At 42.5% G+C, this 13,889-nt stretch overlaps 1 protein-coding gene across 7 annotated transcripts in view; it reads left to right on the top strand.

Annotated features, from left to right (window-relative positions):
- Window positions 1-13,889, top strand: part of DAB1 (DAB adaptor protein 1) — a 187,228-nt gene that overhangs the window by 121,220 nt on the left and 52,119 nt on the right. For all 7 annotated transcript variants that reach the window (XM_088522460.1, XM_088522459.1, XM_088522457.1 and 4 more), the window contains 2 exons: window positions 11,294-11,433; window positions 12,945-13,043. In XM_088522460.1, coding sequence (XP_088378586.1) covers window positions 11,294-11,433; window positions 12,945-13,043 — 239 coding nt within the window. The remainder of the gene's footprint in view (window positions 1-11,293; window positions 11,434-12,944; window positions 13,044-13,889) is intronic.

Consider the following 13,889-nt stretch of genomic DNA (forward strand, 5'->3'; position numbering starts at 1 on the left):
GTAGCAAATGGCAAAATGCTTTGAAGCAGTTAACCCAGCAAGGAATGCCGAGTAATTTTCCTTAGTAGAGAGGTTTTAGGTCAAGAACCCTTTTTGCTATGGCTGGGTGTGCTCAGAGCTGCGAAGGCAACGCGGTGCAGACCTGCCACAAGTCCCTGTCAGGCTGCACAAGTTGTTCTGTGTCACTTTGAATTGCTGCTTGCCAAAATGTGATCCCAAAGATCGAGTCTTCCTTGTCTTCACACCATCTGCTGCAACTTGCCTTGTGCTATGCAAATGTTTGGTTTTCTTAAAAAAAAAAAAAAAAAAAAAAAAAAAAAAAAGTTCTTTTTTATGTATCAACATTCTTTTAAAAGTAAAACCTTGCACTAAAAAAATATATCTTTTTCAGCATCTGGTGTTTCAGGCTCACTGTTGATATTGTTAATATCAAAGATACTTGTTTTTTGCAGTCTCGTGTGGGAGGATGCCTGGGGGAAAAAATGGCATTTAAATTTTAAAAGAATTATTCTTAAATGGTAGTTTTTAGATTACTCTGGTTAGCCACTGTTGTGAACATTCTTTTAAACCAGTCCAGTAGGCAGTTAAATAATTGCTACACATATAATCAACAATCAGATTTTATTGAATGCCTGCAGACTCTCCCAAAATGGTCTAAGGAAAGCTGTTAAAGATAAAACGAAACGTAGGATCTAAATCCAAGCATGAGAACCAGCCAGTCTGAGGGGGCAGACTGCAATTTGACTACCCCTGTGGAAGAACATTTAGAAAATTAATATTATGTCTATGGTAATTGAAGGCATTTAAAAGTCCTCGTGTCCTCTTTTTATTTTGGTGGATTAAAAAGGTCGGTGGCAGGACGTAGCCATGTGCACATGTGCACCAAGGGCCAGTGCTGCAATAACAGCTCTAAGGGACTCGGTTCTGCTGCGGAGCTCCTGCGACGGCGGCGGACTCGGCTCTCAAGGGCAGCACACAGCTGCTTAATATTTCATGGTGGCCAGCAACATGCTTCACGTTTAAAAGCTTATAAAAGTAGCTGCACGCGTGATGAATTATAGAGTTTCATCCTCTAATGATTTTTCTGCTGCGGCCTTTCTATCTTTGCTGTTTAAAGGCCACCTGAAGATTCGTTAGCACGCTAAGGTGAGTGAGCCCAAAGAGATTTTGAGTCTGGTGCGTCTTCCTGTGTTGCTCAGGGACAGCTCCTTCACTGAGGAAAGTTAAAGTTATTCCTTCCTCTCTAACCTGGAAGCAAAAAATCCATATGCGCTGCAGTCACAGAGTCACTGAGGTTGGAAGGAATCATCTAGTCCAAGCCCCCTGCTCAAGCAGGGCCACCTAGAACAGGTTGCACAGGAGCAGGGGGTTGGACTGGATGATCTCTAGGGGTCCATCCAGCCTCAACCATTCTCTGATTCTGTGTCCAGGTGAGTTTTGAAGATCTCCAGAAGCCTGGACAAGCCTTGGTGGCCTTTCCATGAAATTTCTTACCTGAGTGCCTGGCAGGCAACCAGCCTTTCCGGACGAGGGCTCAGGTTGGTAGATTGGTCCCTCTGTTTCCCGCACCCTTGTTTTTGTGGGAAACCTACCTAAAAATAACAGCAAAAGAGAAATAAAAACAATTCTGCTAATACATAGTACATTGTAAGGGAGAGACATTACCATCTCTCTGGATCTCCAGTGTGTTTGAAGCTGGGATAACCCACTTGTTAGCAACTGTAATTTAGATGTAATTTTTGTTACATAAATATGGCTTATTTGAAGTATGATGAATTAGGAAACTCATGAATAAATATTTTGACATAATCAGAATTATATGGCTAGAAATTGACCTACTTTGCATGACAGATGCTCGAGAATCCCCTAGCTAATAGCACACTAACCTGTCATAGCAGTGCCCTGCCTTATAATGCACTAAGCTGCATACAGACATTAAATTATTAGACTGTTTTTATTTTTCTTTTCACAGGGATTAGACATGGTCAATTTTGTTTGTAAATGAGTAAGTTATAGGCAAGTTATGGTGAAGGCATCGGGATACAAAGCTGCCTGCACGTACAGCTCCAGAGAGAAATCCAGGCAAGAAATGGTGCGTTATTTTATCAGCATTTTCAGTGTGGGCTTGTGAAAAGCTGTTACTGGCAGAAACATTAAGGAAAGCTAAGTGGTACCAGCTACCAAATAACTGCAGTATCACATCAAGTGGACAGGTCTCATACTCTTCAGAGGACAAGTAAAACTGCATGAGGAGTGGTGAGGGTTTGGGAGGCTGCCCGGTAATGTTATAACACTATAAATAGATTTTGCTTTTCCCCCTGAGGCTGCTCTTGATGCCTGTGTTGATTCCAGCAGACTGATTTTATCTGCATGTCCTTAAAGTAAAATGTCCAGGATTTAATGCAGGGGAATCAATCGGGGTGACCTAAGAATAAGAGTCTTCTCCTTTGACTGACATATGGAATTTTTTGGAAATCACCTTCCTTTATTATGTTAAGAAACCTCAGTGATTTACGTGAATGTTGTACAGAGAGTAGTTTTCAGGCTACCTACTTTCTTGTTACTCAGCTTTAGCACAAGAAGTAGCAATGTTTGTATTTGTAAAATAATGTCACTTTTACTTATTAATGGATGAAAGGGAACTTCATCTTGGCCTGATTTCAGCAAAGAAGCTTAATTCACAGAATGAAGAATGATATATCCAACTTCATTAACTCCTTTATTCACTTTCCAGGTGGTTTCTCCATGTTTTTGGAGAACTTTCGAAATGAAATGAACTTTGTTCCTGCCTCCCCCCCCCCCCCCCCAATTCTTCAAAGGAAGCTGATTTTCTGTGATGAACTTTTGTTATATAAGGGGTGGTAACAATGCATATGCAGTCGTGCCTGTAGTTTTGAACTCAGGCTGATGTCTTTCAGCTGCTCCTGATCCTTTCTCTGAACTGCAGGAAAACAGGCCTGATGCTCCTCCTTGTGCTTCGTATTAAGCTTTATTGGTAGGGCCATCTTCAAGGCAGCAAGGCATGAAATTAGTCCTGTTTGGAGGATACCGATTTGCGCTTGGGCCTTGTGGATTCCTTGGAAAATTGGCCAAAGTGCAAGAGATAGAAATGACTTTGGGGGTCTGGATTTGTTATAGATCTCCCTTCCTAAATCTGTCCTATCCCTTGCAGGGAGCTGGGAAAGAAGCTTGCTGGCAGTGTGGTTGTTTCCTCCCTGGCATCCTTCAGCTGAAGGATGTGCTGAACTGGCGTTCAGGTGGCTTTGCAAGTTTGTTAAACTGGGTAAAAATGGTGTGTTAAGTAGCAGTTGGCTTTGGGCTTTTACCATTTCCCCTGACGTGTCAACAGACTCCAAAGGATTCCCGGGTTTCCGTTAGCTTGGAGACACGTTGGGTCCCTTGTGCCCTTATACTTAGATCTGTTTGCCCAATATTGTGAAAAATCACTCTACTGCTTCTTGGCGAAGTCGTTTCCTTTCCTTCCAATCCCTGTGTGTGAAATAGGCCTATCTGGTGGGTTGTTCTGTCACATTTCATTTTTTTCCTGACATCATTTTGTTCCTCTCTTAATTTCCTACATCTCCGCCTGCAGCTTTGGCTGGTGGGACCGATGCAGCTCCAGAACCAGGGCCACCCAAATGGGTTTGCTGCTTCTCCATGGCACAACCCACACGGGAGGCACAAAGCCTGAGCTCGAACCTCCGGAATTCCTCCCGGCACAGGGGGATTCGGCTGCTTATTAACGTCTTGCCCAAGGGCGACCGCCAGCAGCCGACTCTTCATTTTTGCCCCCCGCTGCCACTTTGACAATAGCAACGGCAGCGGGGGGCAAAAATGAAAGGGACAGATTGAAAGAAGCACTTTGCCACTGTTGTAATTTTGAAATTGTCGGTGTTTTTATTTTATTTCTTTTTAGCCCAAAGTCTCAGGAAAAAAAGCCGCTTTCCTCTTGGCCTCTCCTTGTTTTTCCAACAGGGAGAGACATTCTCTGATGTTGGCAAGGCAGTGGGAGGCCAAAATGAAAGTAATTTCCTTCCTGAGACGTTGGCTTGTGAAACGTGCACGGTTTCGACAGGGAAAGAGCGCTTTGGGCTGGAGTTGACTGCCAGGTGGTGAGTGCTGGCATTTCCATTCGCCCACTGGGAATAAATAGCAGCGCTTTCCATCCTGAATTAAAGCAATCATAGGATGATTTTTGCAGATCTCTCTTTACTTTGGGGTTTTAACCAGTCGTTTCTGTTCTTCTCCTGTTTGTGTGTCCATGCCTATGCTGCCCTTGACAAAAGAGGGGAAAGTGTAAATTAGTGGCTGTCATTGGCCTCCCAGTTAGCCTTTTTGGGCTATTACTCTTTTCTTTGGCCACTTTGGCACATACAATCCATTATCTTGAACGAGGAGATTTTTCTCTCCTTGAATGTGTGAGAAAGTTATGAATTTCTTAGCTTGATCTTTCTATGACCCCGAGGGAATTAACATTTCTCTTAAGGGATCCCAAGATTTTGGCGTTCATATGAAGTGAATCAATTGCCGTGCTTCCCTCCTTTCCTTTACAAGTGAAATGATCGAAATGGTTTGATAGCCTCGCCGGTGGAACACGCTGGAATGCTTTCAAGTGTAAATTTTGAACTCGTGTCCCCACAGGGCTTTGGGGCCCTGTGTGTAAGTGCATGCGTGCCTGGTTTAGTCTGATTGATTAGAATAGATCTCAAATATTGCATATCTGAAACAGGATATGGGTCCATACATAAAATCAACTTGATTTTTTTGCAGCTTCTGGGCACCTCTAGTTCTCATGTTAACACCAGTTAAGCATCAATGGAAAAGCAATAGTAGAAGTACAGAGCTGAGGCTGAAGATTCCAGTTGCCTTTTGTTAATGATTTAGTCTCCAAAACCCCCATTTTGACCCTGCCATCCAGGCAAGCGGGTAAGAAATGAAGAGGCTCTCAGCTCTGTTTTCCTGGGCGGTGTATTTATGGGGCATTTTGATGTCTATTTGAGCTATCCTAGCTTTGCAGCACACACAGAAACCAAGTTTGCTGAACTGTTTTCTGTCTTTTAAAGAGCAAAATCTAGTGGTTTGTGTCCTCTTCCTTCCCCTGTAGCTGCACGGGAAGCGTAATTTTTATTTTAAATCTCTTAATCTTACAGCAGAAGATGAATTTCCCCGTTTCTGTCTTGGTAGGTGCCTAGGGCTTGCTGAACAAGGCCCTGGATGAGGTCTCATTGCAGGGCTTTGTTTCGGTTTAAATCCATGTGGAATTTGGGAGTTTAGCTTCTCCTGCTTTTGCTGCCTCTAAAAGGCACCTTAGCAAACGTCTCGCAAAGATTTATGAAGATTTCCTCTTCTGGGCTCCCCATCGCCCAGATTTGTCCAAGAGTTTAATCAAACCTTGTTTCATGCTGGGGCTTTTCTGTGAGTAGCCCCCTTGGATGGGTGACTGTGACGAGAATTTCTTTGTGCCTTACAGAAATAATTTAATCGGTTCAAGTCCACATGAGCGTTTTGCTTTGGAGACAATAAAACCTTCGTGCGTACGAGCACACATAGGGTATAAAATACGGAGATAAAAAGTTGCCGTATGCAAATACCATCAGATCATGAATAACATGTGCTCCTAGAGCTCCAATGAAAGTAAATAAGCATGGTGACAACTTGTTGGTGTTTTAATAAATTTGGTTCTAAGGCTGGGGATATCTAGGTGTCTTTGAGTACAGTGATTCCCAGGCCATTAGTTCCAGAAACCGTAAAATCTGTCAGCTGGAGGTTGCAGTGAATAACACTGCTCAGCAACTGGGAAACACTGCTGAGAGGAGAGGCTGGGCGATGATTGAATTTTCCTGGAAAGCCTGTCTTGTTTTTAAAATGGTAGGTGATGTTTTTACATTGAACTATAATTCAAGTTCATGGAGCCTCCAGAGTGTCTACCTCCCCTCTTTAAATGGTTTATCATTTTAGACAAAAATACTCTTTGGTCTTTCCAGTCAAAAAGTTTTTATTGCTGTTAAAATGGTCATTTTACCTTTTCTGAGGAAAAGCATCCAGTACCAGCAGTAGTTGCTCAGGTCAGGAGGCCTCACGTGGGCTTCCTCTTGGCACCCTTTGGGCAAGGGCAGCTCCTTAGAGTATCCTGTGATACCCGTGCTTGAACCTTAGAAGCAGCCGCTTGTTAATACCATACGTCCCAGCAGGGTTCGCTTGTGTTTCTACAAAAAGTTAAGGGTAAGCTATAGTACTGCTGTACATACATAGTACAGCTATAGATATGTTGTAGATCTTTAGGAGTTTCCTAGCTGGGAGGTGAAAAGAAAGTCTTTGCACCCATCGCGTTCAAGTTGCATTCATGCTCTAACCCAGAGTTTTGTGTAAGACCTTAGATGTTTATTTCCTTAAGAATTTTGATGTGCTTCCTGAGGTCCTCAAGGTTTCTAAGGTTAGGAAACACCTGGATTATATTTCACTATGTCAGGACTCTTTTCAATTACCTTCATAGTTAAAATAATGTGCAAAATTCAAAGTTCATCTTCATTTAGACAACAGTCCCTATTGTTAGCAGCAGATCTTGCTATGGGTAGTGCACTATGGTCACTTGAGATGGATTATAGATCTTCAGTTAAATCCTTATATAACTTCCCAGAGAAGAAGAAAAAGAAAAAAAAATTGCACAAGAAACTTGTTCAAGAAATATTGCTAGAGGAAGGGAACTCTAGTGATAGTGCTGAAAGTCAAACTGTATGCACATATGTTGCAAGATGTTATATGTTTTCTAAGAACCTGTTATGTTAAGAAAGCAAAGAGATTTTATTTTTCCGTGCTGCGTTTGTAGATGCAGCACAGCGGGCTTTGGCAGTCCTGCTCCCGGAGCCTGGAGCAGCAAACACACAATCTGGCAGCTCCCAGTTCGCTACCGTTAGCAGGAGAAACTCGACATTTGATTTCCAGACAGGAGGAGGGTTTGGGCTCCTTCATTCCAAGGCACCGTGTAGACACACGCTGAAGTTTTTGAGCAGTTGTGTTTCAGGGCGTTGAGCCCTGTCTCTCTGATGTGCATTTCTGCAATGTCAGTGAGAAAATAAATGTGCCCGCACGGGCGGGCTGCTGGTGGAATAACTACCCGAGCCCTTCGTGAGCTGCTGCTCGCTTGCTGCTCTGCTGCAAGATGGGATTATGCACGAAGATTTTCTTTAAAGCACCTGCTTATGAACTCTTTTTTTCCTGGGGAAATCTCCGGTTGATTAAAATGATTGTGAGTTGACTTCAGTTAATTGTTAGCAAACGAAGGTAGCATCGTGTGCTGCATTCGTGTACGTGCGGAAGGATGTGGAGTGGGGGTGCGTGAATATCCAGAGCTGGGAGCGTATATATATGCACAGCAAGTGGGAAATACCTGTTACTTAGCAATTAATTCACTGGTCTTCAGCGTGTGGTGTCTTAGAGGTCATTCTGCACTGCAATATTGTGTTTTTTCCACTGTGTTGGTGCTATAAAAATGCTAATTGCCTCTGTGAAGATATAGCCTGTTTATAAGAGTGAATGTGATTGTTTTCCAGCCCTGTGAGATATAAGGAGCTTTTATTTCAGGTTTCTAATTTGAATGTGTGATGGATACAAATTTGACAGGGTATTAGTTTAAAAAAAAAAAAAGACAGTGGCAAGTCGTTCTTCAGAGAACTGATCGCCGGGAGCATGTTATTGACTTTGGTGATAATATCGTTATATATTTTTACAGTCGTAAAATCAAGAAATTCCGATTATGCCCTGAGGGCTTCACACATTTAAATAAAGGATATAGCCATTTCCAGGGCTATTGGTTTACATTACTGGATGCTGCGATGAATAAATTCTGGGAAGAACGCATAGTCTATTACAAGAGCATACAGAAAAGGCTACGGTGTGCTTATTGCTGCCATGATTTGGTGTATTTTCTTTTTCTGTTTGTAAAATATGTGCACTTTAGAACCTCCTGGGTGAGCGAACAGCATTTGCTCTAAATGTTAGCACGTTAATACAGTGCGAGAGTGTGAATATTTGGTGTTCCCCTAGACAAAGAGCTGACATCAAGGACAGTCCCTGACTTTCTGAGCCAAGTGTGAGGATGAGCTGGCCTGAAACACTTAGCAGAGCACACAGTATTTGGGATTAAATTCGAGAGCTTTGGTTTGCAAAGTAAGGAGCACTGGGTGGAATTAGATAACGTGGACACAGCTCCACCTTCACTCTTGTGGTAGCCACTGCTTGGGCTGGGGCTCCGCGATGCAGCAGCCTCCTCCGTAGCTTCATTTCCACTTGGGTCATGTAAGAGCTTGTGGAGAACTTGCTCCCCGTCACGTGGATGTGAGTGCTTGGGAGTTCGGGTTTGGTTCTCTGGTTTGCTTGAGGTAATCTGATTAAATGGCCTTGCAGAAAAAGGATTGAGCATGTTAAAAGTGTGCGGAGCTTGTTTATGACTTCGGCTGCAGTTGGATTGAGATAAATAAAATACCTTAGACCCAATCACGATGGTAATCGTCTCTCTACGCCAGATGCAAACTGAAGAACACATTGCATCCCACGTCTCTGGGCATTTATTGTGCTCTTGAAAGGTTGTAAAAGTCCAAACAGAGTGTTCTGATTCTGCAGCAAAGGTCACGTTTTCTGCTTAGGCGGGAGCGGTGGCTCCATCTGGAACACATGTGGCTTAAAGGTGAGCACCGACATACACAGAATTAGAAAACATAATTGTGCACACATTTACATTCTGAAGGCTCCTGAGGATTACAAACCTACATGCTGCAAAGGAAACATTTCTTTGTCAGCAGTGACACCTTTTCCAATTAGGAATGATCACCCTTCTGAATCGAGTTTGTGCAACACTGTTCCTGTTTTTTTCTCTTTCGTATATTTTCTCAGCCAGCGGCATGAGAATCAGGTGAATCTCTCGTAGCTCTGTTGGTAATCTGGTTTGATTTTGAATTTTGAAAGAAAGAGTTTCAAGTGTTCAAAACGGGTTCAAAATGTTCAAAACAGGTTCAGAAGAACCTTGTTGGAGAACTGTTATTAAAAAAAAAAAGGTTTTGTTTTTGTGGTGGGTTGTTTATGACGCTCTGGATAGTCTGCCTTATGTCCAGTGTGCACATGAAGCATCACCCCAGCTGGATCTGCCATGCTGGGAATGTGTCGCACGGGAATTTTCCAGGCATTTGGGAAGTTCCTCGTTGCTGCTCACCTCACCAAACCTTGGATGTGCAGTACAAACACAGGCCAGGACAGGAGAGCTGGGGAAAGGAGGTGTTTCAGACGGCTGATGTGTATAATACAGGATCGCGTGTGTGCGTTTAATATCCTTTTTGGTGGGGTATATGCTCCAAGGTATTTTTCACTGAGGAATTTATCGACTCTGTTTAGTTTCCACAACAGTTTAAAATATCAACATCATTTTCAGGTTGATGAGTTTTCCCAGTCATTTATCCCCCAAACTCTATCTCGCTTCATCTGGCTCATAATTGGCAAGGGGCTGGTGCGTAAGCAGGCGCCGTCGCGTTGCATTTGAATGGGCTACTAATGTCAGGAATGCAGCTACATTTGGAAAAGCAGAGCATAGGTTGGAGTAAGAATAGGTGCTGAAATACCTGAGCGGATATAAGGTAGTTTTCATGACTCGGCCCCCACACTTTAAGTGCTCAGAGTCACAGCAATTAACTAGCAGCTGCTTTCTGCAGTGATGAAGATGTGAGCCTGAAAACTGCTGGCAAGAAAGCTGTTTGAATTGGTTTTTATTTACTGCAAATCAACAGGGCATCTTTGCAAGTATAGAAGACATATGGAAAAGTCCACTGCTGTAGTTGTACTTTGTAGTGTATCCAGATGTTCTCCCTCCTGTCCTGCTCCAGGGGCTTAACACAGAAAATGTTTTCTCATTGCTTTTAGCCAACGGTGCCAACATCTGCCTTGGCATTTCCCCGGGGAACGATACGACCATTATGTAGAGTTTCTGACTTACCATCCATATGTCTTTTTTTTCTTTTTTTTCTTTTTTTTTCCTTTTTTAATTTGTTTTTAAGTATTTTCCATTGAACTGATATTTTTCCATTGAAAGAAATAGTATTGTGTGTCTGCCTCCTCCTACTTTCCTCATTTCCTTCTCTGAATAGAATATTATATATTTTTCTGCTAGTAGCTGTTCAGTGCGGCACTGACTTGATTCATTTTTTGATTCCAACGCTTTGAAGTTGGTGGATTTTGCTGGGGCCCCGGGACACCACGTTCTTTAGGATCCCACCTTTTTGCTCCCTTGCTGGCGCTCTGCACGTTGTTCTTTGTTTCCTTGTGTGTTTGCCGGTGTTTATAGTTCACTGCTCTTTCCTGAGCTCCTAGCAGGAAATTCCCAAGACAGCCGCAGAACACCCCCTAAATCAATTTTACGAAGGCCAATGCCCTAACTAATGTATTTCTTTGAGTGAAGGCACAGAATAAACTCTTCTGCAGATATTCAGGGGGGAAAAACACAGTAGGTGCTGGTTTCTCCACAGGCTTTCGGGCAAAGCTGTCCATCATGGATAGCTCCAGCGTCACTGCTGCTGCGTGGCTCAGTGCAGCCTGAGCTTATAATTTATGGGCATTGGCCCTATCAGTCCTCTGCTATCTTACCCAATCATTGCTTTTTTATTAGGAAACATCTTGTGCCATTTATTAGCTTCCCAGAGCAAGCCTGAGAGTGTGAGTCGACATCGCTACTTACGGGTTTGTGTTTTTTCTATAGGTGCCTATAAACAGAAGGAATAGTACAAAGAGGCAGCATTTATTGTGTGGTGGTTTTCTTTTTAGAGCAGTAATATTCTATAGGCAAATAACATCATTTGCTTTTTCATTATGCCAACGGTAATAGTGTAAATATTGCTGGTGCAGTTAGATAAGTTGGTATGCAAGGAAAATAACAGCATATTTCTGCTGGAGCTTGGTATGCAGAATGAAGACTTCTGCATGTAGAGGGATTAAAATAACCTGTACAGATCAGAAGTTTTCAGATCCATGGGCTCTGATTGCGGCTTATCTCTTTTTCCTGTAAACCTAATTGCTGTGCAAATTTCATGCAGAAGATTTTGTGTGGTAACAATTCCCCTGTGAATGCATGTGAGGAAGTAAGGTCAAAAGGTTTTATTGAGCTGGTAAATTTTGTCTAATTTTATTCAAGCGCTCACACGCTTAGGTGTTGAGCTCGGAGTGGGATCTCATCTGTAACTCAGCTGTGAACATTTGCTCATTTGTTTTCCTCTGCCTTCATGCAAATTGTGCTGTCTCCCTTCTGTCTTTGCAGGTCAGGATCGCAGCGAAGCCACTTTAATAAAGAGGTTTAAAGGTGACGGTGTCCGATACAAGGCCAAGCTGATTGGGATAGACGAGGTTTCTGCCGCCCGAGGAGACAAGTTATGCCAGGATTCCATGATGAAGCTCAAGGTGCGGCGCAGCTTTGCGGGGTTAATAGCGTGGAGCCAAAGGGAGAGAATTTCAACTTGACCTTTTGCTCATTCTCCTTTCACGACACTGAGTCACACACTGGTTAATTATGTCTTGAAATCAGTCAGTTTTACAAAAACCAATGTTGCTTATCCCAGTTTCACTCTAAGAGATGGTCTCGGAGCTCTGGAGTTGCTCATGACTGACACAGCGGCACCTCGTACGCCACCAAACGGAGAGGATGCCCTTCCTAAGGAGCCTCCCTGGATAGGCAAAATACAAAAGGGCAGAAGAAGAACAGATGACAATGCATGAAAAAGTAGCAAAGGGAGGAGATGCACATCTTTTGGTTCAACACTTCAAAAAGAAAATCTGGTAGACACTTTACAAATCAGTTATGGCCAGTTTCTGACAGCCAACAGTTAATCTATTCTAAAAGGTACCCTCTAGATTTCTCAAAACTGCCACAACATTCTTGTGTCTTGTTTGTATCCTAAGCATTTCCCAGCAGTTCTTGGTTCCTGGAAGCAATTTTGAAGATGTGTCACTGTTCTGTTGGGCAGCCTTTTGTCCCTTTCCTTGTAGACTTATCATTTCCACATCTCCAAGGTGCCTGATTTGAGTAATGGTGAGATTTATCTAACACTGTTGAGAAATGCATAAAACTTTTAGGTACAGCGAGCCTCAGAAATTCATGTTTGAGTATAAGGGGGCAAGTTGTTGTAGAGTCTACAACCTGAGTTTAACACCAAGGATAAGATTTTGGGGTGATGTTGGAGAAATCACTTGTTTTTTTATTTTTAATTTTCATGTCAGTGTAATGGGAATGATGGCCTCATGAGGGTCTGAGACAAGGAAGTAGTGATTGTTTACACATTTTGAAGATGCAGAGTACCAGATACAGGCTAAATAATTTCCTTTATTTGCTAGCTCGGTTGTATTTGTTCTTAGTACAGTGATCAAGGCAACCAGGATCCCGAGAGGACAGAATTTCTCTTAGGTTTGTGCTGGGGAAGGATAACTTGTGAACGTCACAGCAGGTTCACTTATGGACTTAGATCATGAAAACATCTAGCTCCACCAGTGTGTTTTTACAGTAGCATTTCACTGTGGTCTGCAAAATAAAAGTTGCTTGATTTTTTTTTTCCTATACTGTTTGTTTTTTAAAACACAAAATAATTTATTGCTGCCAAAAAAAATAGTGTGTTAGGAATGACCTTCAGCTTTCATGAAAACAAATTTCACGGAGGATTAACTAGTTCAGGGATTGGAAGTAAGAGCACATTTGAAATGATTTCTGGACAGCATAAAGAAATGTGGTGCTTGAAGAAAAGAAGTATGCGGAGGAGAGAAACATAGAAGTAAGAGGGAGCTTTTCTTGGAAAAGCCTTAAGTTTTTGTGGAAAAGTGATAAATCCTCCTCTAGCAAGCCTTTTGCTCTGCTGCTGTGGGCACCTATTAGTAAAAAAACGGAGAGCAATGAAACAGCTAAACTGTTTTTGTTTCCATAGGGAATAGCTGCAGCGGCTCGTTCGAAAGGAGAGCATAAACAAAAAGTCTTCTTAACGGTCTCCTTTGGAGGAATCAAAATCTTCGATGAAAAGACAGGGGTAAGTAAAACAATCATGTGATGGAACAAAATTGAATTTCTTCCTGGACGCTCCTTTAAAAGCTTTTCCAAGCTGGACAGTAATATCTCACTGGTGTAAGCGCACATAAAACATCTGACAAGCTTGATAAGGGGTTATCGTATATCAGAGAAAGCCATTAGGTGACTGAGGTGTAAAGTGTAGCATGGGGGTGAGGTTTATTGTAGGGCCTTATCCAGGGCTATTGACTTGAGTACACAAATACTTTTATGCATAAGCACTCGCAGCTTTTGAGACCAGAGCTGAAACTGTGATAAAACTGATATAATTGCAGGTGGTGAACCAAATACATGACACTAAGGACGTAGCACAGTTGAAAGAAATTTATTGTTTACTTGCTTGTATTCATAAATTAACTTGTTTCAGAAATATCTAAGAAATGAAAGAACCACCACCCTTTGCTCTTCTTATGCAGATTGTCAAGAGAGTATTGTGTGTCGTCCTCACCGCTTAGTCCTATTCAATATTTTTTAATAATTATGTTCCCCACTGAGAAGCAGAGATTCTTGCAGGGAAGGTAAAAAATGAATGAGCCATGTTACATACAGTGGAAAGGCATATTGCTTACCAGACCTGAAGGAAAAAAGAAAGGAAAGAAAGAAAAGAAGAACAGATTTTGAGTGCTCCTGTAGCCCTGCAGTGATACCTTTGGTGTCGGCGTCTGGCTGGAGGAGCGTGGTGACGAGGTATGGCTTGGTAGGTATAGGAAGCAGCAGGAATGGGTTTATTCTCCCTCTGCTAGGTCACGGAATTGATCCATGGAAATATCAGCCCACTAATTGCTGAAGACTTTAGAAACGTGGTATC

This window comes from Tinamus guttatus, unplaced genomic scaffold (assembly GCF_059628265.1).
Source record: "Tinamus guttatus ecotype Peru unplaced genomic scaffold, ASM5962826v1 Tinamus_guttatus_pri_ptg000153l, whole genome shotgun sequence".
NCBI lineage: Eukaryota > Metazoa > Chordata > Aves > Tinamiformes > Tinamidae > Tinamus > Tinamus guttatus.